The 27701-nt window shown below is 41.7% G+C and overlaps 1 protein-coding gene across 6 annotated transcripts in view; it reads right to left on the minus strand.

The window, feature by feature from the left end:
* Positions 1-3820: 3820 nt before the first annotated feature.
* The window catches only part of COLEC11 (collectin subfamily member 11), a 47724-nt gene continuing 23843 nt past the window's right edge, over positions 3821-27701 (minus strand). For 5 of the 6 annotated variants that reach the window (XM_073336090.1, XM_073336089.1, XM_073336087.1 and 2 more), the window contains 4 exons: positions 11367-11438; positions 9681-9734; positions 5641-5736; positions 3821-5480 (listed from right to left, as the gene is read on the minus strand). In XM_073336090.1, the coding sequence (XP_073192191.1) occupies positions 5071-5480; positions 5641-5736; positions 9681-9734; positions 11367-11438 (632 nt within the window). In that variant the 3' untranslated portion in view covers positions 3821-5070. The remainder of the gene's footprint in view (positions 5481-5640; positions 5737-9680; positions 9735-11366; positions 11439-27701) is intronic. The other variant, XM_073336091.1, reaches the window with a different exon arrangement.

A 27701-nucleotide genomic window follows, 5' to 3' on the forward strand; every position in this document is an offset into this window, starting at 1 on the left:
TATTATCTCAACCGGTGTTACCTGAACTTATGTAAAGAGAGTCAATCATTTTCCTTATAGAATTCCAATAAAAGTGCTCTATTTTTGGTATAAAATGGACTTATCTTTAGTCTTCCTCTTCTTTTTTATCTAAACAAGTTTATAACTCATGGATACATGATAGCCACAGCGTGAGTGAGCTGTTCACCTGTCAAGTGTCTTTGAAACATATTTTCAAGTATGCTGGTGATACATAACAAAACATCCTTACTATGTAAAATACACTGAATACATTATTTTGACTAAAATAAATGTGTTTCATATGAAAGATTGATTCAGGGGCCTGAAGAAATCACTATAGAGAAGACTGTTCGATTGATTGACAGTTTTTCCAAAACACACCCTACATGTCCATCACTTCGGTAAAAACGTTTTCTTTTAATATTTAGGGACAAATATTAAACAAGAAAAAAAGACAATCAAGTGCAGATTGACATAAACCTTGTATTAACTTCTTGGGAAGACACTCTACTTCACACTTACAATTGCTTTTTGCTCATGCGTTCTTAACGTCTTCCATAGAAGTACATAACAAGTATGTTTCTTAATGTGTATGAAAAATACCAATAATTTTTCCTTTCCCAACTAAAAAAAAAGTAATCTCACCAATACAACGATTGTTCAAACAAAGTCCATGCCATAAAATGTTATGGTTTAATCTCCCTTATTTATTAGAATAGTCAGTGGTCACTGGTTCCATCACTAGTGACAGGAGCTGATCTAATGACTATTGAACTCAATAGGGGTATGGCTAAATTGCAGACTAAGCCTCGGCTCTGACAACTTCCCCACTTACGTCCACACACCTATCAGTCCAACATGAGTCAGCAAGAACTCAGGTCCTAGATCCTAGGACCATACTAGGGGGATGGGTTAGAGCCTATGTCCTACTGTGACTCAGGTCCAAGCTCTGTCACTTTGCACTGTGGATGCAGGTTAAGTTACAGGCCCAAGTCAGAAGGTCCACACAGTGCAGTATGGACAAATTAGCATGGCTGTGAGTCCCAGGTCAAGACATTTTAAACCCAGATTTATAATGCAGTAGGACGCTCAAGCACGGACTTGGAAACACTGAGTCCACAAGCTCGGATTCAGAGTAGACATACCCTAGGAGTCTTGCCATTCACTTCAGTAGTCTTTGGACCAGGCCCATAGGGCTAGACCAGGGGTGGGCAAACTTTTTGGCCCAAAGGCCACATCTGGAAATAGAAATTGTATGGCGGGCCATGAATGCTCACAAAATTGGGGTTGGGGTGCAGAGGGGGATGAAGGCTCCGGTTGGGGGTGTGAGCTCTGGGGTGGGGCTGGAGATGAGGAGTTCATGGTGCAGGAGGGGGCTCCGGGCTGGGGCAGGGGAGTAGGGTGAGGGAGGAGGGCTCTGGCTGGGGGTACGGGGTCTGGGGTGGGGCTGGGGATGAGGAGTTTGGGGTGTAAGAGTGTGCTCCGGGCTGGGACCGAGGGGTTCAGAGGGCAGGAGGGGGATCAGGGCTGGGACCGGGGGTTGGGGCTCGGGAAGAGGCTCAGTGGTGCAGGCTCCAGGCGGCACTTACCTCAGGCAGCTCCCGGAAGCAGCGGCCATGTCCCCACTCTGGCTCCTACACAGATCCGCAGCCAGGCGGCTCTGCGCGCTGCCCCGTCCGCAGATGCCACCCCTGCAGCTCCCATTGGCCATAGTTCCCGGCCAATGGGAGCTGTGGGGGCAGCGTGCAGAGCAGAGCCCCCTGGCTGCCCCTACATATAGGAGCAGGAGCAGGGCCATGCCACTGCTTCCGGAAGCAGTGTGGAACAGCCCCTGACCCTGCTCCCCAGTTGGAGCTGCGGAGCTGGGCAAGCTCCAGACTGCGCTCCCCAGCAGGAGCTTGAGGGCTGGCTTAAAACAGCTGGTGGGCTAGATCCGGCCCATGGGCCACAGTTTGCCCACCCCAGGGCTAGACTGTAGCTTTATAATCTGCCCCACGCAAGGCACAGTGCAGAGGTTCCCCTTCCTCACAGCAGAACAGAGAGTGAGTTGTGACTCCCCACAGCACAGCCAAAGACCCATCCTCAGCAATGAGGACTGAGTAATGTTGAGCCCTACCTCCCCACGCAGTGGAGTTAGGGCTCTGACAACCTATAGTGAACAAGGATATAGAAAGACCTTAACAATACAGTTGGTTTCCCTTTTATTTCATACTTCAAAAGCTGTTGAAAAAATGGTGTAAGTGTAACACTGACAAACCCCAGTCGTTGGAAGGCGGAATCAAACCTGGGGCCTCGGGAGTGCATGAGGCTCTACCGCATAAGCTCAAAGCCAACTGGCTGTTAGCTAAGGCTGTAGAGCAGACTCATTAATCTCTCTCTGGCCTCGGTGCCACTAGATGGGACAGACCACCACACCCAGAAGGTGTCTGGGTTACACAAGTACCATGAAAAATGGAGGAAAATAAATGGGTTTTCTGCTGCTTAATACTAATTAGCCATTTGATCAGAAATTCAGATTATTCACGAAACACTCTATAAATCTGTGAAATGTTGCATGCCTGCTGCCCAGCTCAACTAAGGCTTTTAGGCCTGCAGGCCTGTTTTCTACCTCATCCAAAGGAATCTGCAAAGAGATTCATACACGCAGAATCAACCAACCACATCAGCATCTTGCAAAAATGGGTAAAGAGTGGGCAAAGCTGACAGCTTAGGCACACAAAGTGTCTTTATGTGCCATCCTAGGCAGGCAGGAACCCAGGCTCAGATTGCCCTTATTTATTACTATACAGCTATAATGCCTTGACCCCACCATATTGGTGGTTTAAAAGCCTCGGAGGGGTTTTATTATCAGGAGGCAAACCATTACAAAATTCAAAGGGAATATTCCCTGGGTGCAAACTGACCCACAGGGATACATTTGTAGTCCTTCTCAGATTTTGTAGAATAAGAACCTTTGCATGTAAGTGTACAACCACACCAAGATTATCTGAGATCTCAGTTAAAGCCCTGGAAAAGCCAAACACACATGAGCCATACTTTACCTGTACCAGAAAGAAACACTGGCAAGCAGAACCAGTCACCATCTGAATTGTTCATTCGGGTTATGTCTCTGTAGCACTATGGTCTGCATGGTTTTCATATATTAGAATAATATTCTACCAGTTTTAGGAGTTCATGAGTAAACCTTTATATATAACAGGTTCAACTTCACAACAGTTAGCATGCCAGGATGAAACTGTTTATTTCCTTGAGAATAAAATTAACATGTAATTTCAAATGTTGTCATGCTTTGAGGAACTGAGCAAAAGTCCTATGGTCAGTAGTCTTCCATTAACTGTACCACTGTACAGTAACTTATTAATTTGGTCTTGCCTAATACGTGGAGGCTACCTGAAATCACACAGCAAGCCTGTTTTGAGTTTCTTCTAGATATTTCTTCCAGATTGATCAGACATGCTTTGTGATCGTTTCATATTTAGTGTTATTTACCCTTAAAAATTATTTAAAACATTGAAAGCACACACTGTCTGAAAAACACAATCGACAGAGGTTTCCCAGTGACCTTCATATGTAGAGTAGTTGACTAAAAGATGAGAGGAATTGCAACAGGCCACTACAAATATCCAATATTCATCACTCTTTTTGTCCAGTTATACCCTTCAAAAATATACCATATTTTTCAGTCACATGCAGTTGTGAATTGGATACACAAATAAGTGGGGCAAAATGACTTACTGCATTCCTTTAGAACTATATCCCTATAGATGTACTGATTTTTAAAAAAAATAAATAAGATTTTATTTAAGAGAAGACATAGCCATGAAGAGTAGCAATCACAGGAACAAAATAAGGGACCAATTCCTGAAGTCCTTACTCAGAGATAAATTCTCTGCTGGGACAAATGAATGAAATCCGTTGAAGTCAATGGAGCTGTGCTCATTTATGCCTGCAGAGAATTTGGCCCTTTTTAGAGAGTCTTTACTGAGGCCAATCTTCCGCTGACATCAAGTTAAGGACTGAGTGAAAGCTAAGTGAAGACTTCAGTATTTGTCCCAGTGAAAGGAACTGTTGGACAACAAAGGTTTTGTGAGACTCATGATGTACTCAGGAAGCCCTCCTTGTGTTTTGTAACCAAAAATATCAATCGCGAATATCTGAAGCAAAAATAGACTAGCGAGTGCTGCGCTCGAGAAGTGCCAGAATGCAGGTATCTGAAGGGCCATAAAATGCCATTCCAGCTTTCCAAAAAGGTGCTGGAATGCCATCCAAGAGTGTTCCAGCAGAGCTCAAATACAACTTTAGAGTACTGGCTTACTTTGGCAAATTCTTTTATCCCACCCTCAGTTAAACAACGTGTAAGACAGACAGAACCTGGCACTGCATTTTCTGAAGAAACACAAAGTTGACTTATCTCCTTCTAGTACTGAATTATAAGCCATTTCGACTCCCCAAGGCAGTGTAAATGGGTTCGCTCACTGAAGTGAGTCTCTGTGTTGTTACTTGCAAACAGTTTAATAAAAAGATGTTACAAAAATGGTAGAACTGATGGGTTAGTTGGCTTGTGCATGTGTCACAGAAACAGGTACAAAGCCTGTCCATTCAGAACCCTACTGCAATAGTTGTACTAAGTAGCTGGGGTATACAAAAACTTTTCCTTATGGCTTGAAATAGCCAGAAATGTCATCTTTGTAAACCAATATGAGCAATTAACATTAACAATTAAAAATGTTGTTAAGATAAAACAATATCAAGAATCTACGTCTTCAGAAACAACATTATAACAACATAGAGCCAAATTCTGCCCTCCATTGCTGTCATGCAACCTCATTCATTAATTGCAGGGAGGGCAGAATATAGACCTTATCTAAATACATATTTTCTTAGGGCAAGACAAACTATGTCTTATTTAACTCTGATCTTCCCTTCTGAAGGGTAAATATTGATATTTGAAATACCTAATTATATTTACAGCTGTACAACACTGATGTTATATACTTGTAAAATATAACTAGTACTTTATAAACAAGGGGTAAGTGATACAATCTGCTTCAAACGGGGGAGCAGACATCCTCACACATTTTCTTTGTCAAATTCACAAACAAAATACATTGTAATGTGACAGGCAACGTCATTCCATCCACCGGAGGCCACCATTTCCACACAGTCCTCCTCATCATAGGCATTATTGGGTTCGCCGCTGCGCCATTTGTTGAAGGTCTGCATGGGTGATCGATCAGAATACACAAAATTGCCCTCTTTTTCCAGGTCATTGATCCCAATGAAAACTCTGGTGAGCCCTGCTTGATTGATGTAAGAAGCAATCAGACTATTTGTATTCTCATCCTTGGGCATGCTCAGTGTTCCTCCTCTTCCATGGCAGTAGAGCTGGGCATCCATATATCTTTTCTCTTCTTTCACCAGTAGGTATATCTTATTATCTGTCTCACGCACACCAGCGACAGCTGCGGGGGAGGGCAGTGCTGAAAAGTGAGCACTCGCATTTCTATAAACCAACTTAATGCACACCACAAAAATAGATACACAAATCAAATATGAAATGGCCATATTCTTTAAGAGCAGCTTCATCATTAAAAAAAAATAGGGCACTTGGAAAGGGAGAAACATACAAAATAAACATACCATTTTTTATGAATTTTAATTCAGTTGTCAGCTGGGCCACTTGGATATCCATTTCACCAATAGCCTTCCTTAGCTGGCTGCATTCACAAGGGATGCCTGCAGAGATCGGGGGGTGCTTGCTGTTAAATTGTATATACAATCATAAATAAAAATGTTTTGTGAAATATATTTATGTGACTGTATTGCTCACAAAAGGGGCTAGCCTGATGACCCCAGAGAGTGAAATTCTCTGTCCAAATAATAGGCAGCAACTGTGCAAACTTCCCCATGTTGACCCACCAACATCCTTCACTCTGACCTGTGGGTCTACCTATAGGAGTTCAGTTCACTTCACTTTCTATGCTACCTCAATCCTTGGCCTCTCTGAGGAGATCCCAAATGATGGTGCCAATTAGTGCCAAACATGTGGCAGACACCGGTCCACTAGGAACAAAAATAGGACGTCTTTAAACTTCTTAGTTCTCAGTGATGCATATATAAGGCAAAAATCTCCTCTTCCATCTTCAATGCAGATCTCTTTTCCACACAGGAAATCTGTATGGTATATTCTGCATTTGCTCTGCATGAGGGATCTATCTGCACAACAGATCAGAGGCAGATGTTGCTCCTATTATGTAATGCTCAGAATTAGCCCTAAAAGACAGTTCTGGCCATTTCAAAAGTGTTTGTTTGTTATAGTTCTTCCAATAAAAGACTTAAGACTCTAGAATTCTGCCCATTATCCCAAATTTACATTGGTCTGAAAAAAGCAATTTTAATGAGATTATTAAAAAGGTAACTTCTGTGAGCCCAGTTTTGAAAACTAGGTTTCAGGTAAGGCACCCAGTTCTGCATATGGGTATTCAAACCTGTATTTAAACATGCTAATATCCAGTTTATCTACTTAACTGTCTGATCCCACCCCCACCTATCAGCTCTCATTCAGTATCCTGCCCCAGATCTGCCTGTAATGTCAGCCTCTATGGCCCATTTGTTAAATTTTCAAACAAGCACTTTTGTGCTTTCTCCAGTTCTGCCCATCACAGGTGGGAGGAGCTCCCTGTAAATATCCACAAAGCCACTTCATTGTTAATCTTCAAAACCCTCCTTATAACTCCTCTTTGCCACAATGCCTACACAAAAATTCAACAAGAGTTAGGCTGCTGGCGCACTGATACTGCAGAGGCTCATTAACCTGCACATCTACCAATGGGATATATGCCATCATGTGCCAGCAATGCCCCTTTGCCATGTACATTGGCCAAACCGGACAGTCTCTATACAAAAGAATAAATGGACACAAATCTGACATCAGGAATTATAACATTCAAAAATCAGTAGGAGAACACTTCAATCTCCCTGGTCACTCAATAACACTCTTAAAAGTGGCAATTCTTCAAAAAAAATCCTTCAAAAATAGACTCCAATGTGAAACTGCAGAACTGGAATTAATTTTCAAACTGGACACCATCAAATTAGGCCTGAATAAAGACAAGGAGTGGATGGGTCTTACAAAAACTAATTTCCCCATACTTTTACTCACACCTTCTTGTCAACTGTTTGAAATGGGCCACCCTCGTTACCACTACTAAAGTGATTTTTCCTCCCTTGGTAATCTACTGTTAATTGAATTGTCTTGTTAGACTGACCCCCCCACTTGGTAAGGCAACTCCCATCTTTTCATGTACTATGTATACATACCTGTTACTGTATTTTCCACTCCATGCATCTGATGAAGTGGGTTCTAGCCTACGAAAGCTTATGCCCAAATAAAATTTGTTAGTCTCTGTGGTGCCTCAAGGACTCCTCATCGTTTTTGCTGATACAAACTAACACAGCTACCACTCTGAAATTTGAATAGTGTAGATCAGCTGTAAATTACTAACCCCCAATGGAGCAAGGAGAAAGCAGGGAAGGAAATGCGACACAGAAATGTGTCTCCTGCAGCTATTCCTAGGCTAGTGTAGCTAGCACATACTAAGCCCCTGACTCAACAAAGCTTTTAAACACCTGTCTAAATCCATGCCACTTCAGCAAACCTCTTAAAAACATTTTGAACTTACACATGTGCTAAAGTACTTTGCAGGCCCTTTGCTGCTTACTGCTGTATGCCTGGACCCAGGGTCTAAGTAGCAAATGTAGGAGTGAAAGGGGGTTCCTTCTCCTTTTGAATGGGCACAGTCCAAGTCACTATCCATCCCTAAGACTCTTCTCCTCACATAACAAGGCACTGCATAGCCTTGCTCCTTCCTAACCTTCCCATAAGAGCAGATGTTTTAGTAAACATTGATTGTTCATTACTCACTGCCTAATAGCAACCACTGAATGATACAAATGTAACAATGTGGTTAACAAACACATAATTAATGCAAACAACATTTCCATTTTTACATTTCCATTATCTAAGATAAAATCTATTAAAGATATTAGAATGCAGGGGAGGGGCTGCATTTTTGTCCTAAAAGCACCGATAGTCTATTATTTTCCATCTTCTGAGTCTAAGGCCAGGTCTACGCTACAAACTTACATTGGTATAACTATGTCACTCAGGGGTGTGAAAAATTCACACCCCTGAGCGATGCAGTTATACTGACTTAGCTCCCCTACATAGACAGCACTATGTCAAGGGGTGGGCTTCTCCTGTCAACATAGTTATTGCCTCTCATGGAGATGGATTAACTGCGCCGATAGGAGAAGCTCTCCCATCAGTACAGCAGCATCTTCACTGACGCAGCTGCACTGGTACAGATGTGCTGCTGCAATATTTTATGTTTAGACTGGCCCTAAGCTTTTCATACTCCTAACAAGATATTGTGTTCCTGTTGATCATCCAGTGGTTTTTCAGATTCTCAAACAATGTGTAGAAGGGCTTTGCAAAACAGCTTCTCTCCACCAGCATAGCTGGCAAAAATCACAGTATTCTTGAAAACCAAAATAAGGTGAGTTCTGTAGATCAGTGGTTCTCAAATGTATTTGATTGTGTCCCCTTTTTTGTGCTTGTAGTAGTTTACAGCCCCCCACCCCGCAACACACAAGTACATATACCCATAAAAAAAAAATCAACATGCAACTCTCATTAAACATTAAAAACAGCAAGGCATTGATTCAAACAGAGCCAATGATCCACTGTAATAAGAGCAAAAGAAAAACTGCAATTGTGGTCGATGCTTACAATTAAATGTACACACCACGTCACAGCAAAGAATGGATTAAAGTACAGAGGGCGATGACTTTGAATAATGCTAGGCAAGCTTAGCAGAAATCCATGAAAATGCACAGTGCCATCTGAGGACCTGATGTGTCTGGAGGAATCTGCTTAGTTATTTATTCATTGCTGGGGATAAAATGTGTGCAGTAAGTTCTTTTCCCCCAAAAGCTTTTCATGCCCCCCAGAATACATTCCGCACCCCACTCCCGTCTCAGGGCACCTGCCCCTGCAGTTTGAGAACAACAGCTGTGGATGAAAATATGCCCTCCTACCCTGCCAATAAATTCTGCAAAGCCTAAGCCTGTTGGCCTTGTAGACACTGGCATGAAGTCCCTAAATTGCTCCTTAGGCCCTGTTCATGCACTAAGAATCACATACACAGCCCAGCTTTGTGCCCATGAGATGTCCCACTGAAGTCAATGAAGGTGCAGGGGTCCCCCACAAGGTTCTCAGTGCAGAATCAGGGCCTAAGTAGGATCTCCAGAGATGTCTTTTTACACAGTGGTGAATGACTGGGAACAAGTTGCATTCCTGCTCCCATTAGCTTTCTGGAATAACTAAATCCACATTGAGTTAGTGGGGAACTATTGAGCATTCTTTCAAGCAATTGTCCACCCCCCAGAAGGAATTACAGTACAACTCCCAGCAGCCATTGCATCCTCAACAAATTTTTTGTAAAAGTACCCTGTAGATGTGCAGTATAATCCAAATTACAATGCATAAATCAGAAGAGGTTATTCAAAATTTTTACTTCCAACAGCATTCTTCAGCATTTTTAAAAGAAATGTGTACTATACATAATTTATACATTTTTTTAAAAAACTATACACTTTGAAGATCTATCATGGTTTACCTGGGTCTCCATTAGGACCAGGTGGCCCTATATCCCCATTATCTCCCTTTTCACCTAAAAAATGAAAAATATCATCAATTTTGCTGCTCAACAAACAGATTGGGTCACCAATTTCATTAACAGGAAGTTTCTAAACAGGGTTTTTGTGTTAATGACTAAGATTTAAGGCAAAAAACAAATGCATAATGTAGAGATAGGCCCCAAACGATGGAGAATCTGGATTTGTTGTCCCAGTCAGTTCATCATCAAGACAGGCTCAAACTGTGTAGCTGGGATTCAGGGACAAACATCATGACTAGTTTCATTCTGTTCCATTTCCTGTTATTTGTGCCAGCACTTGCTTAGGCACTATACAGAGCAATGACTTCCATGGAACCTGTAAGGAAGTAGCACTTCTGAAAATCAGGCCACTTTTATTTAGGTACCTAAATTTTGATTTAGAAGCCTAAAATTAGACAACTTCATTGAAAATGCTGTTCAAAATGATTTGACCAATGTCACAGAAGAAGTGGGAAGTCCAAGGAATTCAGACCTCATGGCTCCTGAATCTGTGCCTACCAAAGTACAATCCTACTTCCCACCCGCTCTCCTTTAAATACCTATACTTGGAGGTTGATGTAACTTAAAAACTCTTTAATCTACCCAAAAGTCAGCTTTCTGAGACCTCTTGATTCTGCTGTGTGTCAGGGTATAAGATAACTAGTCCAGAGATCTCCATCATTTGATTGACTAGAATGTGATTTAATTATAGGACTTGCTATCTATTGTGTCAAGGTTCCTTCCCCACTCTGAACTCTAGGGTACAGATGTGGGGACCTGCATGAAAACCTCCTAAGCTTACTTTTACCCACTTAGGTTAAACTTCCCCAAGGTACAAACTATTTTCCTTTTTCCTTTGAACTTTTGCTGCCACCACCAAACATCTAACACCAGTTACTGGGAACGAGTCCATTTGGAAACGTCTTTCCCCCCAGAATCCTCTCAAATGTTACACCCCCTTCCCTGGGGAAGGTTTGATAAAAATCCTCACCAATTTGCATAGGTGAACACAGACCCAAACCCTTGGATCTTAAGAATAATGAAAAAGCATTCAGTTTCTTAAAAGAATTTTAATAGAAGAAAACATAAAAAGAATCACCTCTGTAAAATCAGGATGGTGAATACCTTACAGGGTAATTATATTCAAAACATAGAGAATCCCTCTAGGCAAAACCTTAAGTTACAAAAAGACACAAAAACAGAAATATCCATTCCATTCAGCACAGCTTATTTTCTCAGCCATTTAAACAAACAGAATCTAACACATATCTAGCTAGATTACTTACTAAGTTCTAAGACTCCATTCCTGTTCTGTCCCCGGCAAAAGCATGACACAGACAGAGAGAAAGGCTTTGTTTTTCCCTCCCCCCAGCTTTTGAAAGTATCTTGTCTCCTCATTGGTCATTTTGGTCAGTTGCCAGAGAAGTTATCCTAGCTTCTTAACCCTTTACAGGTGAAAGGGTTTTTCCTCTGGCCAGGAGGGATTTTAAAGGTGCTTACCCTTCCCTTTATATTTATGACAATTGTGGTAAGCCCTGAGACAATCTGAGTAATTTTAATTATGAACTGGACTCATCTCAAAGATGAATGGCCCTTGATTATTCAGTTGAGACACCATGGGAGAAAAAAAGATTGAATCAAATATACCTTTTGAACCGATGGGACCAATTTTTCCATGTCGACCCATACTGCCTTTCTGTCCTTTGTCCCCCATTTCTCCTAAACATAACAAAAAGATCAAAGACACAAGTTAAAAACATTGTCTGCTTTATTCAGACCCCCAGCAGCACTTCAGTATCATTTTCTATGGCAGGCAGCAGAAAATGTTGTAGGAAATTTTCTTTGCAATTACAATGAATGATCACCAAGGTTTGTCAAATTCCAGGAGTCCAGCTCTTTCCTCATCCATGGCCTGCTACATAAATAACACAGAAGCACATTTAATCTTCTCAGTGCAGTTGACTTCACTGGGACTGCACAGGTGTAAATGAAAATAGAATTTGACTGAAAGCCATAAAAAAAGGTTTTGTATGACTCCACTCAGATAATTTGTCATGCCCATGTATTGTTGAAAATAAAGGGAGTTTCCAGAAAAACTTGTGGACCAAAAGGCTGAATCTATTACGGAATTTAAGAGATTTACAGGTCTTCAAGCATAATGAGTCAATTCGTCTAATGCAGTGGTTCTCAACCATGGGTACACGTACCTCTGGAGATACGCAGAGGTATTCCAGGGGGTACAGCCACTCAGCTAGATATTTGCCTAGTTTTACAACAGGCTACATAAAAAGCACTAGGGAAGCCAGTACAAACTAAAATTTCATACAATGACTAGTTTATACTGCTCTATATACTATACACTGAAATGTAAGTACAATATTTATATTCCAATTGATTTATTTTATAATTATATGGTAAAAATGAGAATGTAAGCCATTTTTCAGTAATAGCATGCTGTGACACTTCTGTATTTTTAGGTCTGATTTTGTAAGCAAGTAGATTTTAAGTGAGGTGAAACGTGGGGTACGCAAGACAAATCAAACTCCTGAAAGGGGTAAAGTAGTCTGGAAAGGTTGTGAAGCTCTGATCTAATGGAGTAGCAACAAAATAACTAAGAGCAGAATTTAGTCTTTGCGTTCTGTAAATTCAGTGGAAGGCAGTTGCATACTTATTCTTTTCTCTATACTCTAAACATCTCAATAGTATTATAATGAGAAATAGTGAAAGCCTTATGTTTGCCCTCTAGGGGCACGCACGCGCACACACACACAGTCTAAGTAATTCACAGCAGGAATGTAAAGTGTTATTAATTTTAATGAAGATACCATGCAGTACTTTACAGTGGAGTTGTGGTAAATGAGCCACTTGAAAATTATCTTCCTCAGCAATTTTTAATGAATAAAGGATAAATAGGCACATTACAAAAGCTGACATAAATTGTCAAAGTTGCCATAATTTACCCTCTTCTTTCAGTGTTTGTCCTGGCTTTCCATTGTGTATACACAGAAATCCAATAGAAAAGGGTTTGATTCACTTTCTTCATCTGACTTTGACCCCTTTTACCTTGGTTGTACCATATAACAGAATATTCAGATAGCTCATGGAAAACAAGTGCATTGTAGGAGGTATGTGTCATGCTTTATCCTCATACATCACACAAAGTAAGCTGAAGAAGAGAAACCACTGTTATCTGACCAACGAGTCATTATAGAGTGGGTCTTGGTATCATTTATCTGAACTCTTCCCCAGAAGGTATCTGTCATGTCATTTATCACAGAAGTAGTTTTAATCAAAAGTGATGTTACGATCGACTGGCTGGAATCAATGTCCACATTCTACCATCACTAGTCAAAAGTGGAATTTGGTCCACCATATGTGTCTAAGGTAGGAAAGTGACCAAGAAGTCTCAAGTGTGGCTCTTCTCCTTCACACCCTTCAACCAATATGGGAAATTGTTATCCTGTTGGTATAGACAGTGTCAACAGACTTCAAAACCCACTATTCGAAAGCATGGGAGATATCTCCTGCTACCCAGTGTCTAGAATGCTTTCTGTAATGAATATTGAAAATGGTTTGGCCCTGTCTACACTAGCAGCCAAAACATTTTCAGTGCTAGGAGGACCAGGATCTGACAACAATTGCTAATTACTGCACATTACTGAAGCTTTGGCTTAAACCATGCCACCCATGGTTAGTAAGCCACAGCTCTTCTAAACAAATCCAAGTGGATATACATGTGCCATATATACTTAGTTTGTCTGAGCTGGAAGTTGCTCTTTGCCTGTAGCGTAGTAACTCTGAAGCCAGCAAGATCATTCATCCTTGGGGGGAGGGAAGCGGGGGATAATCTGGATCTGGTGAATACCTGCTGTGTCAGATGACTTGTTTCAAGTAGGCTTTCCAGGAAATGTTCCTGACCTGACTTGTAAACAGCATTAAAAGGGAGTAGCCTTGGTTTTTTGCTGCACATCCCACCATCAGGCATGGTGGAAGGAGGGCTCAAAAGAGCACTCTGATCCTACTGCTCAGTGTATGCCCACTGGCTATGCCCTCCCACTCATCCCACACAGACATGCGAGAGCCACATTCTGGCCATACACCCTCCTCGTACCAGTAAGCCCTCTATACTAGGGACTCCACAGGGAATGGCGTAGCAACTAGCTATGCCAGCTATACACCAGCTAAGGAGCTCCAAGAGCTTTCAGTCCCAATTGCCCGATGAGTCTGCATAAGTGGACTAGAGCAGGGGAGACAATTTCGCCCAGCATTTAGCAGCTTGGTCTATAACTGTTTCCACTAAAAATTCTATGTGGCCTTCTTCTCAAAGGAAATCTAGTCTTATTTTAAACTGTGCAACATATTTTATGCATTGTCCCAAAATGAAAGAACCATTCATTCAATGAGATGAATTCAAGGAAATATTACTATACACAATAGGCCAGATCTTCAGCTTATAAATTGTCATAGTTTAGTTGAAGTCACTAGAGCTATGACAATTTATGCCAGCTGAGGATCTGGCCCAACAGATTATCAACCTGTGGAATTCTTTGCTGCAGATCACAGTCACATATTTTGGCTGGATTTTTTTTTAAAGCCTAGATACTTTTATAACTAAAAATATAATTTTAAGATAACAACAATCAAATAGCATGCTTCCAGGTAAAACCTAGTCTCCATAGGGTCAGGAAGAAACCTCCTTATTACCCTGGGCGGAAGTTTCACACAACTAGCTACCAGTAGATGCATTATGCTGGGGTAGGAAGCTCAGATTCCACCTTCCTTGGATGCATCTGTGGTTGGTTGAGGTCTTAAAGGCTAACTGGCCTGATTCAAAATGGCTCACTCAGATATGAATTGGTTACAGGAAGACTGGGGGTTATAATAAAAGGATTATATCAGAGGTTTGAACACCCAGTCCTAGGGGTCCTTAATAATTCATTTCAAACAGCTGTATCTGAAATGAAACAGACATGTATTCAGCCCATAAATATAACATGATATATAAACACAACTAATTTGCTTCTTGTGACTTCACATCCTTTTATGCACACAGAAGAGACTACTTATCAATAATAACCAGTAAAATGAAGCCTATGTGTTCTACTCAGAAATAAGAGTTTGTTTATCTCAAACCCAGGAAACATATATTAATTATCCTGTGCTCATTAAAAGAATTGTTTGGATTTTATTTTTTTCTACAGTCTCTCTCCCCCTACAGGAGTTTGCTTGTTCCATCTCACAGAAACACTCACTGGCTGGTAGCAAACTATAGTGTCATTCAAGGGTTTCATCAAACTTGCTTTATAACTCTTTTTCTCTGTGATTTAATCTCCTTGTGGGATAACCATTTAATTTCCCCATGGGAAAGCCTCTCTCCATGTAATTATTTCTTCCTATGGAGTAAACAATTTAAAGAGAGATTCCTCTACATCATTGGTTCTCAAACTATGGTTTGGGGACCACCTGTGGAGTCCATTCTAGCACACCACAAAAGAGCAATCCAAAAGAGGCATGAGGAAATTGGGGAGGATGGAAGCTCAGAGGGAATGCAGTCCTCATGCTGTCTCCCTGGAGTGACCAAAAGAGATGGGGTAACTACAAATTTGGACAAACAGTACAAACGGTCATCTGCAAGTGTCTACTGGTGATGATACACTTTGAAACAAATGCTTCAGCATCACATGGAACTCCACAGATGATAGAAGACTTCAGGATTTTGGAAGTGAACTAAGGAAGAGGAAAGGCCAACTGATCTTCTTGGAGATCCTTCCCATGAGCAAGAGAAGGCAGAAAATACTAGAAGTGAACTATTGAGCCCATTCAAACCAAATGCATTTTAATACAGCCAAATGCAAAGGAACAAGGAATACAGGCCATAACAACAGAAAGGGAGACTGTATTCTGGAAGGCAGTGACTGAAAGGGATTTAGGGGTCACAGTTGACAAGCAACCCAACATGAGCTCTCAGGGTGATACTGTGGCAAAAGGGGCTAATCTCACCCTGGGGTGCATAAATGGGGGAGTAATGAAGCAGGAGTAGGAAGGTGATTTTTACCTCTGTGTATGGCATTGGTGAGACCAGCATTGGAATACTGTGTCCAGTTTTGCTATCCACATTTTAATAAGGATATTGAAAAACTGGAGATGGTGCACAGACAAGAGCCAAAAAAATGATTTTGGGGGGGAGAAAATGCCTTACAGCAAGAGACATAAAGAGCTCAATCTGTTATCAAAAAGACGACTCAGAGGTGACTTGATCACAATTTACAAGTACCTTCAAGGGAAGAAAATATTGGGTACCATTCTAGTGGACAAAGGCAGAACAAGAACCAATAGCTAGCAGCTGAAGCCAAATAAATTCAAATTAGATATTAGCACAATTTTTTTAAAAAAAGTGAGTTTGATTAACCATTGGAACAAACTACCAGGGAAGAGGGAGATTCTCCATCTCTCATCTCTTCATATCAAGGCTGGATGTCTTTCTGGAAAAAATGCTTTAGCCAAACACAGAAGTTATGCTTTAGTCAAATACAAGTTATTGAGATCAATGCAGGGTAACTGGATGAGATGTAATGGCCTGCGCCAGACTGGATGATCCAATGGTCCCTTCTGGCCTTAAAACTTTATGAATATATGAAATTAAAAAACAGGATCCATCTTTTATGGGATGCTACTGGCTGATAGTTATGTAAACCATTCTGCCAGTCATTCAGGCCCATAACCTGGATGTTATCTTCAGCTCAGACCTCTAAGTTCTCACATCAAGGCTATGTCTAAATCTTGCAGATTCTTTTGGTATATCTTTAAGAGACGACCTTTCCTATCCATCCAAGCAGCTAAAACTCTCATCCAGGCTCTCATTAACTCGTATCTTGATCATTACAACATCCTTCTTTCTGGCCTTGACAAATGCAGTCTTACCCTGCTCATTTCCATTCCGAATGCTGCTGCAAAGATCATTTTCCTAGCCTGTCACTCTGACCGTGTCATCCGTCTCTTTGTATCCCTCCACTGGCTCCCTCTTCTCTATCACATCAAACATAAGCTACCTGTATGTACTTTAAAGACCTTTTGCACCCTATCCCCACGCCACTCATTATCTCTCTCTATCAAAAGGTCAGTTCCCGCCTCTGACTGGCCTATGATGCCAGCCTCCATCACCCACTGGTTAAATTTGCAAACAAGCACCTTCATGCTTTCTCCCATGCTGCCCTTCATGCTTGGAAAGAACTCCCCATAAAAATCTGCAAAGCTGCAAATCTCTCTTTACAGCTCTCCTTTGCTGAAATGATGACAAAAACGGTTGACAAAAGTTAGGCTGCTGATGTGAGACCATGCCTCTCATGCTGACCTATATTGTCTCGTTTCTTTGTACTCCTGTCTGTCTGTCTTCATGCATTGGCTCTTGTCTTATAATAGAAGTGTTATTTAACCTTTCCCACAATACCAAAACCAGGGGCATCCAATAAAATGAATAGGCTGCAGGTTTAATACAAACAAGAGAAAGTACTTTTTCACATAACGCACAATTAACCTGTGTCACTCATTGCCATGGGACATTGTAAATAGCCAAAAGTATAACTGGGTTCAAAAAAGAATTCAATAAGTCCATGGTTTTCTGAAAATTCAAGCACACTGTATCAACTGGCTCACCCTTATCCACATGCTTGTTGACTCCCTCAGAGAATTTTAATAGATTTGTGAGGCATGATTTCCCTTTACAAAAGCCATGTTGACTCTTGCCCAACAAACGTTAACCTGTCTGATAAGTCTGTTCTTTGCTACAGCTTCTACCAATTTGCCAGGTACCTTCAGCCATCTGGTATGGAGGCTTGTTTCAGCAACAAGTATCAGTTAGTAGTTCTGAAATTTCGTATTTTGAATTCCTTTGGTATTCTTGGGTGAATATCATCTGCTCCTGGTGACTTATTACTGTTTAATTTATCAGTTTGTTCTGAAACTTCTTCCATTGATTCAACAATGCGAGACACTACTTCAGATATGTTGCCCAGAAAGGCTAGCTCTGATGTGGGTATCTCCCCAACACTCTCTGCAGTGAAGACTGATGCAAAGAATTCATTTATCTTCTTTGCAATGACCTTGCATAGGTGCTGGAACTAGGGGTGCTCCCGCACCCCTGGCTTGAAGTGGTTTCCATCATATACAGGGTTTACAGTTTGGTTCAATGGCTCTCAGCACCCCTGTAACCTTGTATTCCTTAAGCTGTCTTTTAATACTTTGGTCACATAGAGGCCCTTACTCCCCTTTTGGCAGGCTTCCTGATTCTAATGTACTTTAAAAAATTCTTATTATCTTTAGCCTTTAGCAAGTTGTGTCTCAAATTCTTTCTTGGCCTGCCTTGTTATGTCTTTACACTTAACCTGCTAGAGTTTGTGCACCTTATTATTATCCTCACTAGGATTTGACTTCCAAATTTTAAAAGATGCCTTTTTGCCTCTAAAAATGGTCTCCGTTATTCTGCTGTTTAGCCATGATGCTATTCTTTTGGTCCTCTTATTGTCTCTTCTGATTTGGGGTATGCATTTAGTTTGAGCCTCTATCAACATGTTTTTAAATAGTCCCCTTACTACTTGCAGGCATTTAACCCTGGTGACAGCTCCTTTTAATTTCCATCTAACAAGCGTCCTCATTTTTAGGTAGTTCTCTTTAAAGATCGATATTATCGTGGTGGGGTTTTTTTGGTACTATTCCTTCCATAAGGATGTTAAATGTAATTACATTATGGTCACTATTATTGAGCAGTTCAGCTATCATTACCTCTTGGACCAAATCCTGTGCTCCACTTACAACTAAATCAGGAATTGCCTCTCCTTCTGTGGGTTCCAGAACTAGCTGCTCCAAGAAGCAGTCATTTATGGTGTCTAAAAATTTTACTTCTGCATCAAACCCTGAGGTGACATTTACCCAGTCAATATGAGGATAGTTGAAATCACCCATTATTATTGTATAGCAATACAAATAAATAAATAATAATAAATTATGCAAGTGGCAAATGGTGAGATATAATAGGAAGTCAAAAAGCAGCTCTTAAAACTGATCACGGTCTCTAAAATACAACAATTCTACACAACAGCTTTCGGGGCAAATATATATGACATACTTGAGTTGTACCAGCAAGATACGTCTGTGAGGTGCAAAGGCATGTCAAATATGCAGTTGCACATGCAAAACACATAAAACTGCATGATCTGTCTGTGCCATACACACGTGTACCTTTTGTGGGCACAACTTATGCACACATGCTTAAAAATGTGGCTCTGAGTGATGATTTTTGCACTTTAAACTACCAAGCAGCTTCTCATTGGGGTTTACAATTTAGACTGAATTACCGTGCTAATGTATCAATAAGCTATGTAAATAAACTTTCATCTAACATGATGAGAAATTGAAGACATCCATCAGCCTCACTTTTGTCAAAATATATATGCATTTTAAAGTAGAACTGGAAAATATTTTTGAATCAGATGGCAACTTTGTGTATATATAATTGTCTACACAAGACATCTTTCACCAGGGCTTTTGTACAGAATTCTGCCAGCAACACCCCTAAGGGAGCAGAAAAGTCATGTGAATATTGAATCAGACATGAAGGAGATTGCACTTTAATGAGCAGTAGGTAATATTAAAATATCTCTTGAGATAGTATTACCTCTCTCTTAGACATTGATCCTGCAAACTGCTGAGCATTTGGACCCCAGTCCAGTGAAGTTAATGAGATTATTCATTAAGATTAGCATGTGGTAACATGCTTCACCAGATCACCCCTAGAGTGCTCAGCAACTTGTAGGTTCAAGCTATTCCACAACATTTTGAGGAAACCTAATTTATAGATCTATGCAGTGTAGTAGCAGAAAAGTTCAGATACATTCTGTATATTTTCAGGTGTTTACTTAAGACTACAGATAAATTAAAATGCCTTGTAGGGCCCCTTTTATTTTTAAGAGTCCAGTTAGCTTGACAGTGCTTTCCAACATTACTCCCCTATCTCCTGCCGACCTCTCCCCCCCATTTCTTATTTTAAATGCTTTCGAACGTCTACCTTGGGTTGCACTGAGAGGGCATTTGTATTGATTGGGGGGCATTTGTATCGATTGATTGTTTGCTTCACTATATTTTTTTAATTTAAATTGTTATGAGGAGTTCGTGCTCCTGGAAGTTTGGGCCTAACACACAGGCTCATGGCTCTATGAAATTATTCAGATCACTCCTGACCAAGTAATCCATCTTCTGAGGGGAGAATGTCGGTTGTGTTGAGGTGGACAGTCATTTCATAATGGGCACAAAAGGAGACTTTGATGAGGTCACCTAACTCATTTCCATTTGTAACTGTCATCAGGATTTAAACTCAAGTGGAAGGCTAATCCTTTCTACTATATTATTCACCTGTGAACCATAATTTAAGGCTAAATTCTCTCTCAGCTATGCATGCAATGTTTTCATAACTTCAGTAGAGGCCTATATTCATTCAAAGACAGAAGCTGGCTTATGACATTTAATCGTCAGTCATAGAATCTCTTATACAGAATAGTTTCCTCTTGCTTATACTATATCTAAATTACTAAATTACTTTGGAAGTGGTTTAAATTACTTTGGAAGACTGATTATAATTGTTCTAGTGATTTGTGTTTAATCTAAATCTTACCCAATGCTTTATAAAATGCTGATATACAGGTGGTAATCTACTTGCAGAATAATCAAAAGCAATGAGGAAAGTAACATGAATTTATTCTTAACCAACGTCTAGTGACATGGAAACATCAAACAGCTTAGCATTTGGGTTTATTTTAGATAAGTATCCAAACATCTGATTGTTTATTTGAATTATCAAAATCTTTTGGCTCTGCAAAATTGGGCTGCAAATATCACTAGAGTAGAGATTTTCTCACAAAGTTCCCAGTACTTCCTCCCTCTGATCAGGCCAGAAATAGGAGGACAGCATTTCTTACATATTTAATTTATTTATTCATTGATTTTTGAACACTTATAAACCCAAAGATAGTAGTTACAGTATCTTAGAATTAACTTGTCCAACAAATAAAACAGATAGAGGGCACAAAAGGAATTACAGAAATGTTCGAGATCACAGTGATATTATAAATAGAAAAATACTGCAAAAACTACAAAGGGATTACATACACACTCTCAATTCAGCCACCACTTACTTAAATAGCATCAGAATATAACAAACATTAACAGTGTTACTACTGTAAAGATTTTGACTGACAGTCTTCCCTATTGGGCGACCCAAAAATTGAAAACGCCTCTCTTTTACTTAATGCCTGTGCGTCACAAAAGAATAACAAACTATAAAACTCAGTACAAATGTGCTTAAAAATTATAGTATAACTTAGTAATTAAAGGACATAGTCATCTAACACCTACATGGTCTCTGATGGTGCGAAATCAGGCCCACAAAGAGGTTAAAGACGGAGCTAAAAAGTTTACTGCTCCAATAACAGGCTGAGCTCTTTAGATAGTGGAACACTTAATAGCTTAGAGCATGTGGATGGACACGCTTTTTTAGCACTTCTATAATATGAAATAAATAAGTATCCTCCAGGTGATCACCAGCTCTTAGCACTAGATAAAAACTTAGGTGGGAGAATACTGGAAAAAACGGCCATGTGTTGGCTATTTCAGTATTACCAACTCTTGTGATTTTACCACAAGTCTTGCAATATTTGGTGTTTTTCTTAAAGTCCCTGTTTCTAGATAATAAATAGACCCAATCCCTGGAAAAATGACAGCAAGCACAAGAGTTCATTAAACAAACCTCATCTGTTTCTTATTGGGAGAGAATCCACAGGTAGCTCACCTACTATTGCTGGTACTGCTGTTCCATTCACACTTCCTCTCTGAGAGGCAGGAAAGCACTTAACGTGTGCCTAACTTTACATGCAGGAGTAGTTGCACCGAAGCCAAGGAGACTACACACATGCTTAAAGTTAAGCATGTGCTTAAAGACTATTCTGGATAAAATTCAGAATAACCTTGTGTCCCTTCCAGATGGCAGAAGATGAAGAAGTTACTCACCTTGTGCAGTAACAATGGTTTTTGAGAGGTGTGTTTCTATGGGTGCTCCACCGTAGGTGTGTTTGCATCCCTGTGCTATTGATTGAAGAACTTCAGTAGTGGTGTCTGTTAGGCCCACACATGCACTTAGAATCATAGAATATCAGGGTTGGAAGGGACCTCAGGAGGTCATCTAGTCCAACCCCCTGCTCAAAGCAGGACCAATCCCCAATTAAATCATTCCAGCCAGGGCTTTGTCAAGCCTGACCTTAAAAACTTCTAAGGAAGGAGATTCTACCACCTCCCTAGATAACGCATTCCAGTGTTTCACAACCCTCCTAGTGAAAAAGTTTTTCCTAATATCCAACCTAAACCTCCCCCACTGCAACTTGAGACCATTACTCCTTGTCCTGACCTCTTCTACCACTGAGAATAGTCTAGAACCATCCTCTCTGGAACCAGGTAGTTGAAAGCAGCTATCAAATCCCCCCTCATTCTTCTCTTCTGCAGACTAAACAATCCCAGTTCCCTCAGCCTCTCCTCTTAAGTCATGTGTTCCAGACCCCTAATCATTTTTGTTGCCCTTCGCTGGACTCTCTCCAATTTATCCACATCCTTCTTGTAGTGTGGGGCCCAAAACTGGACACAGTACTCCAGATGAGGCCTCACCAATGTCGAATAGAGGGGGACTATCACGTCCCTCGATCTGCTCGCTATGCCCCTGCTTATACATCCCAAAATGACATTGGCCTTCTTGGCAACAAGGGCACACTGCTGACTCATATCCAGCTTCTCGTCCACTGTCACCCCAGGTCCTTTTCCGCAGAACTGCTGCCTAGCCATTCGATCCCTAGTCTGTAGCAGTGCATTGGGTTCTTCCTTCCTAAATGCAGGACCCTGCACTTATCCTTATTGAACCTCATCAGATTTCTTTTGGCCCAATCCTCCAATTTGTCTAGGTCCCTCTGTATCCTATCCCTGCCCTCCAGCGTATCTACCACTCCTCCTAGTTTAGTATCATCTGCAAATTTGCTGAGGGTGCAATCCACACCATCCTCTAGATCATTTATGAAGATATTGAACAAAACCGGCCCCAGGACCGACCCCTGGGGCACTCCACTTGACACCAGCTGCCAACTAGACATGGAGCCATTGATCACTACCCGCTGAGCCTGACAATCTAGCCAACTTTCTACCCCCCTTATAGTGCATTCATCCAGCCCATACTTCTTTAACTTGCTGACAAGAATACTGTGGGAGACCGTGTCGAAAGCTTTGCTAAAGTCAAGAAACAATACATCCACTGCTTTCCCTTCATCCACAGAACCAGTAATCTCATCATAGAAGGTGATTAGACTTGTGCCCTGCCACGAGGCTAGTCAGCACATGCAGGTTAACCCCTCTCAGTTCCTTCTCTACTGCCAAGCAATAGACAAGAACTCCGAAGTAGAGGGGAGGAGGGTGAGTTGTGGAGGACCCATAGGGACAAACATCTTGAAGAACCACCATTACTGCACAAGGTTAGTAACTTCTTCTTCGAGTAGTGTCCCGATGGGTGCTCCACTGTAGGTGACTCCTGAGCAGCATACGTACTAACTCCATGGATGGTGAGGGGCTCAAGCACCCATAGGAAAAAAAATAGTGGTGTTGTGGAGATGGTAGGGAAGTAAAATGTATGGTGCACCCAGTTTGATTGATCTCTGGGACCCACTGGCCTGATGTTATGAATTCCCAGGCACTGCAGCATGTTGCCAATTGGTGGCCAAATGGGTGTAAAGCGTTTATCGGCTGTATCAGTTGGGGGGAGCAGTCTAACAGCTCCTTGACCCACCCGTCAAAACTGGTGTTTGGACATAGAGGGCTGGGACAAAGAAGATTGTGGTCCAGCTGGTCTGCACTTTGGAAATTTTCCTTTCTTTCTTTGTGACTCATGGTGGCAATGAAGTTGATATTGAAATGTGTGTGGTCTATGCAGGGACTGGGGACTAAATAGTCTTTTTTGTCCTGGTGCACAGATGCCCAGCAACTGGGGAGTGGCCCTAGAGTCCTTCAGGGTTTGAAGGGAGCAGTAGTCTTCTCTGCAAAGAGCTCTGTGCCCTCAAAAGGGAGGGCCTCAACAGGAGACTGTACTTCCTTTCAGAAGCCCGACAGATGGAGCCATGACGCCCTCGCATCACCACTAGCTGCTGTGTCAGCCGCATCAAAGGCAGAATACAGCAATGTCTTTGCCACTAACTGGCCCTCCTGGATAATAGCCTTAAATTGGTGACAATGCAATTCTGGTATCTGCTCAATAAAGTAATTCAGTTTTGAATAGTTTATATAATCATATTTTGCTGTGAGGGCCTGGTAGTTGGTGATATGGATTTGAAGCATGGCTAGGCGCTTCCAGTCTCTATCTTAGGGAGTGGCCCTCGACTGGTGTTGGCAGCCGCAGGAATTAATGGTGTCCACCATGATGGAGTTGCGGGGGGGGGGGGTGGGAGAAGAGGAATTTAGATTCATTCGTGGGGACATCGTATTTTTTGTCTACCCACTTGGAGGTTGGTGCTACCGATGCTGGGGTTTGCCAGATGGTTCTTGCCGGGTCTAAGGTGGCCTCATTAATAGGGAGGGCAATCTTGGAGGAGGAGGAGGAGGAAGAATGGAGGATGTCAAGGAGCCGATGATGAATATCCTTGATTTCTTCCAGGAGTATTTGGAGAGTGTCTGCAACTGTCTTTGCCAATTCCTGGAAGAGACAAAAGTTGTCCACCAGAGATGGTGGGGAAGGCAATGACAGCTTCATCCAGGGAGGAGGAGGATATGCTCCTCAGTGTCATTGCCTCTTTGGCCCCACCCTCCTGTCCCTCTATGATATTTTGTGGAGGCTCCAAAGCACTGGATGCTGCAGCTGAGGTGGTGTGCCTTGAGGGTTCTTGGGTGAGGTTTAAAGCCTGAGAGGCATTTTGGTGATATGCTGCCCATGGGTCCCAATAAGACCACTGGGATGATGGTGGCATAGAGCCTGGTGGTGGTGCCGCCCATGGGTGGCCATACCACAATGGTGGTGATGGGGCCATCTGCGGGCATGGGCCTTGCTGGTACTGAGCACCATATGGAGCCTGAGAGGAGTACTGTGACACCACCTCCTCTGGTTCGCCAGTACTGACCACCCCGGTGTTAGGGGCAGTGCTGGGGGAGACAGGGATCTTATCTGTACCGGTCTCTCCGGAGCTGGATGAGGCAATGATGATGGTACCAATGTAGATTCACATACTGGGAGCTCCTTTTTAGCTGACTGCTTACTCCTGTCCTTCGGTGCCCATTCCCCAGTGCCCATGCCCATAGGATCCATGAGCATGTCAGTGGAACAGGCTGCTGTTGGTTTCCATGAGCAATGGGTACTGGACTGAGATGGTCTCAGTACCGATGGTGCCAAAGATACCGAGCGAGATGGGGACCACTTACAGCTATCTCGGGGCTCAGTATGAAGACTGCCTGCTCTTTTCTTAGATGACTTGTGAGAGGGGGCAGCAATCTTTTTCCTTGACCCACAGCCTTTAGATGTAGAGAGCTGTGGGGAAGACTGACATCTGCCAGGTGACTCATGGTGTGGATCCTGTGAGGGCCTGAGAGCCGCCTCCATGAAGATAATGTTCTGTCAGAGCTCTCTGCCCTTACAAGATCGTGGCTCAATTTGCTGGCAGAGACCACACTTTTGCTGGATGTGGCCTTCCCTGAGGCAGCAGATGCACAGGGAGTGCTTGTCTGCAATCAGGATTGCTTCCTTGCTAGTGAGGCACTTCTTAAAGCCTGGTGAACCAAATATACCCTACTGGGGGGGGTCCTCTAATAAAGGGTTTTTAATTGCCTTGAATAATTTTTGTATCATGTATTCCACATTTTAAAAATAGCAACCTATATTCATATGAAAAAAGCATTTGTGGAGAGCAATTAATGTAGACAAATTTTTAAAAACTATAAAATATTAATGAAAAGATGAGCTAATTAGAGTCCATTTCACATAAGAGTTTGTTTTATAAACCCTTCATACTTTGCTAAAACAAAATATTTCCATCTTCAGGTGTTCTGAGAATACATCCAATACGATCTACTTTGCTGAACCTGACTGGATAAAGGAGAGATGAAAAAATGTCTTGCTCTTTAATTTTTTTGACTGGTGTAAAAGGTTTTGCCTCTGTTCAGTCATTCTGGAAGCATCATCTGGAAAAATACCAATACATAGGCCATGAAACTCCTATTTTCCTTTGTCTCTTGCTGGTTTTGATGTTTTTTCTTGCAAGGTATTTTTATTTCAGCACTTCCTCCTCCAGGCCCAGCATGAAATCAGAATTGCAGAGGCACACAGGAATGAAAAAGCATTATAATTATTAGAGCGAGGCAGAAATTTTCTATTGTAACAACTTTTCCATCAGAAAATGTAGTTTCTCCAAAAATTTTGACAGGTTTTTTTTTATTATTATTTTCAGTCAGGAAAATCTAAATGAAATATTTTATTTCAGGTCATTTTGACCCAAATCTGAATACATGGATTTCTGAACTGATCCAAAATGTTTACGCTGAAAATTAGAAGAAGAAATCTAGGCTGGAAATTAGGAGATGGCTTCTAACCATCAAAGGAGTGAGGTTCTGGAACAGCCTTTCAGTAGGGGTGCAAACAACCTAACTAATGGCAAATTGTCTTATGGGAGTTATAATTCCAGGCCCCATTCTCTCTTATGGGCCAGACTCCCTGAAGGATTAGATCTGTCACAACCAGGAAGAAGGTAGTGAGACTGAGTGGTTGGAGCAGGAGTCATTAGTCGGGCTGAATCAGGTACCAGGAGGTCAGAGTCCAAGACAGGCCAGAGGGTGAACTGAGAGTCAAGCATCAGGAGACAGCAGTGTCAGGTTACCAGGAGATTGGGGTCGGGCACCAGGTTACAGACAGCAATCGAATAGCAAAGTCGAGGACAAACCAGGGTCAGAAATCAGAGTCTAGGGCCTATCACAATCAGGGTCTGAAGCAGAAATGGGTGAGGGAGTCTACGTTGTTGCTCAGACAGTTCCCCTTCATGGCTTCCTGATTTATATACTGGTATCAGCCAATCAGGGGGCTGTGAGGGGCCACCACTCCAGTCCTGTTGGGAAGTACTTCCTGCCAAGCTCAGCCTCACAGCATCCTCCCATGGGAGCCTAGCCTAAGCCTCCCATGGCAATACAGAGGCATCAGCGGTCCTGAACCTTCCAGGTTCCAGCCCTGCAGGGTCTAACAATATCTCCCATAAGGCAATGAGCTGATTTCATGTAGGCTGAGCTTCATGGTGCATCATGGCAGTCACATGAGTTTTGGTGCATTGTGTGGGAGATGTAGTCCAGTCAGGAAGCCTGGCCCACAATAGAGAATGGGTGCATCAGGTTCCCTGACTACAGTTGCCATAATGTATCATGGCAGTCACATGATGCATCACCAGATGGAAATGCAGCTTAATATTGATATTATTTTAAAAGAAGCATTTCAGGTCAGTTCAATAAACTGAAATGAAACATTTTTATTTCTGGAATGTCAAAATATTTAATTTTGATCAAAAATGCCATTTCAGGATAAAATCAAATGTTGAAATGTCAGCTCTGATAATTATGTATTTATAAAATGTCATTCACCTGAAGATCACAAAGTCCTTCATAAGCTTTAATTAAATGACCTTCACCACAAATATTAGTGTACTCATTTTACAGAGGGCTACACTGTGACACAAGAAGTGTGTAACTCACCCAAGGTCACACAAGTGTCAAAACGTTTTTTGCCTGTGAAAATTCTAACACCTGTATTTGCAGGTATTAATGTGTCAAAAGGGCATGCACGTGTGTGTGCAAACAGCAGTAGAGAACAGGGTCTGAAAAGCAGGTTTTGAACTTGTTTTTTCAGTGATCTAGTGCTAATTCCTCACACTGATATGCTGCAGG

The sequence above is a fragment of the Lepidochelys kempii genome, chromosome 3, assembly GCF_965140265.1.
Source record: "Lepidochelys kempii isolate rLepKem1 chromosome 3, rLepKem1.hap2, whole genome shotgun sequence".
Classification (NCBI taxonomy): domain Eukaryota; kingdom Metazoa; phylum Chordata; order Testudines; family Cheloniidae; genus Lepidochelys; species Lepidochelys kempii.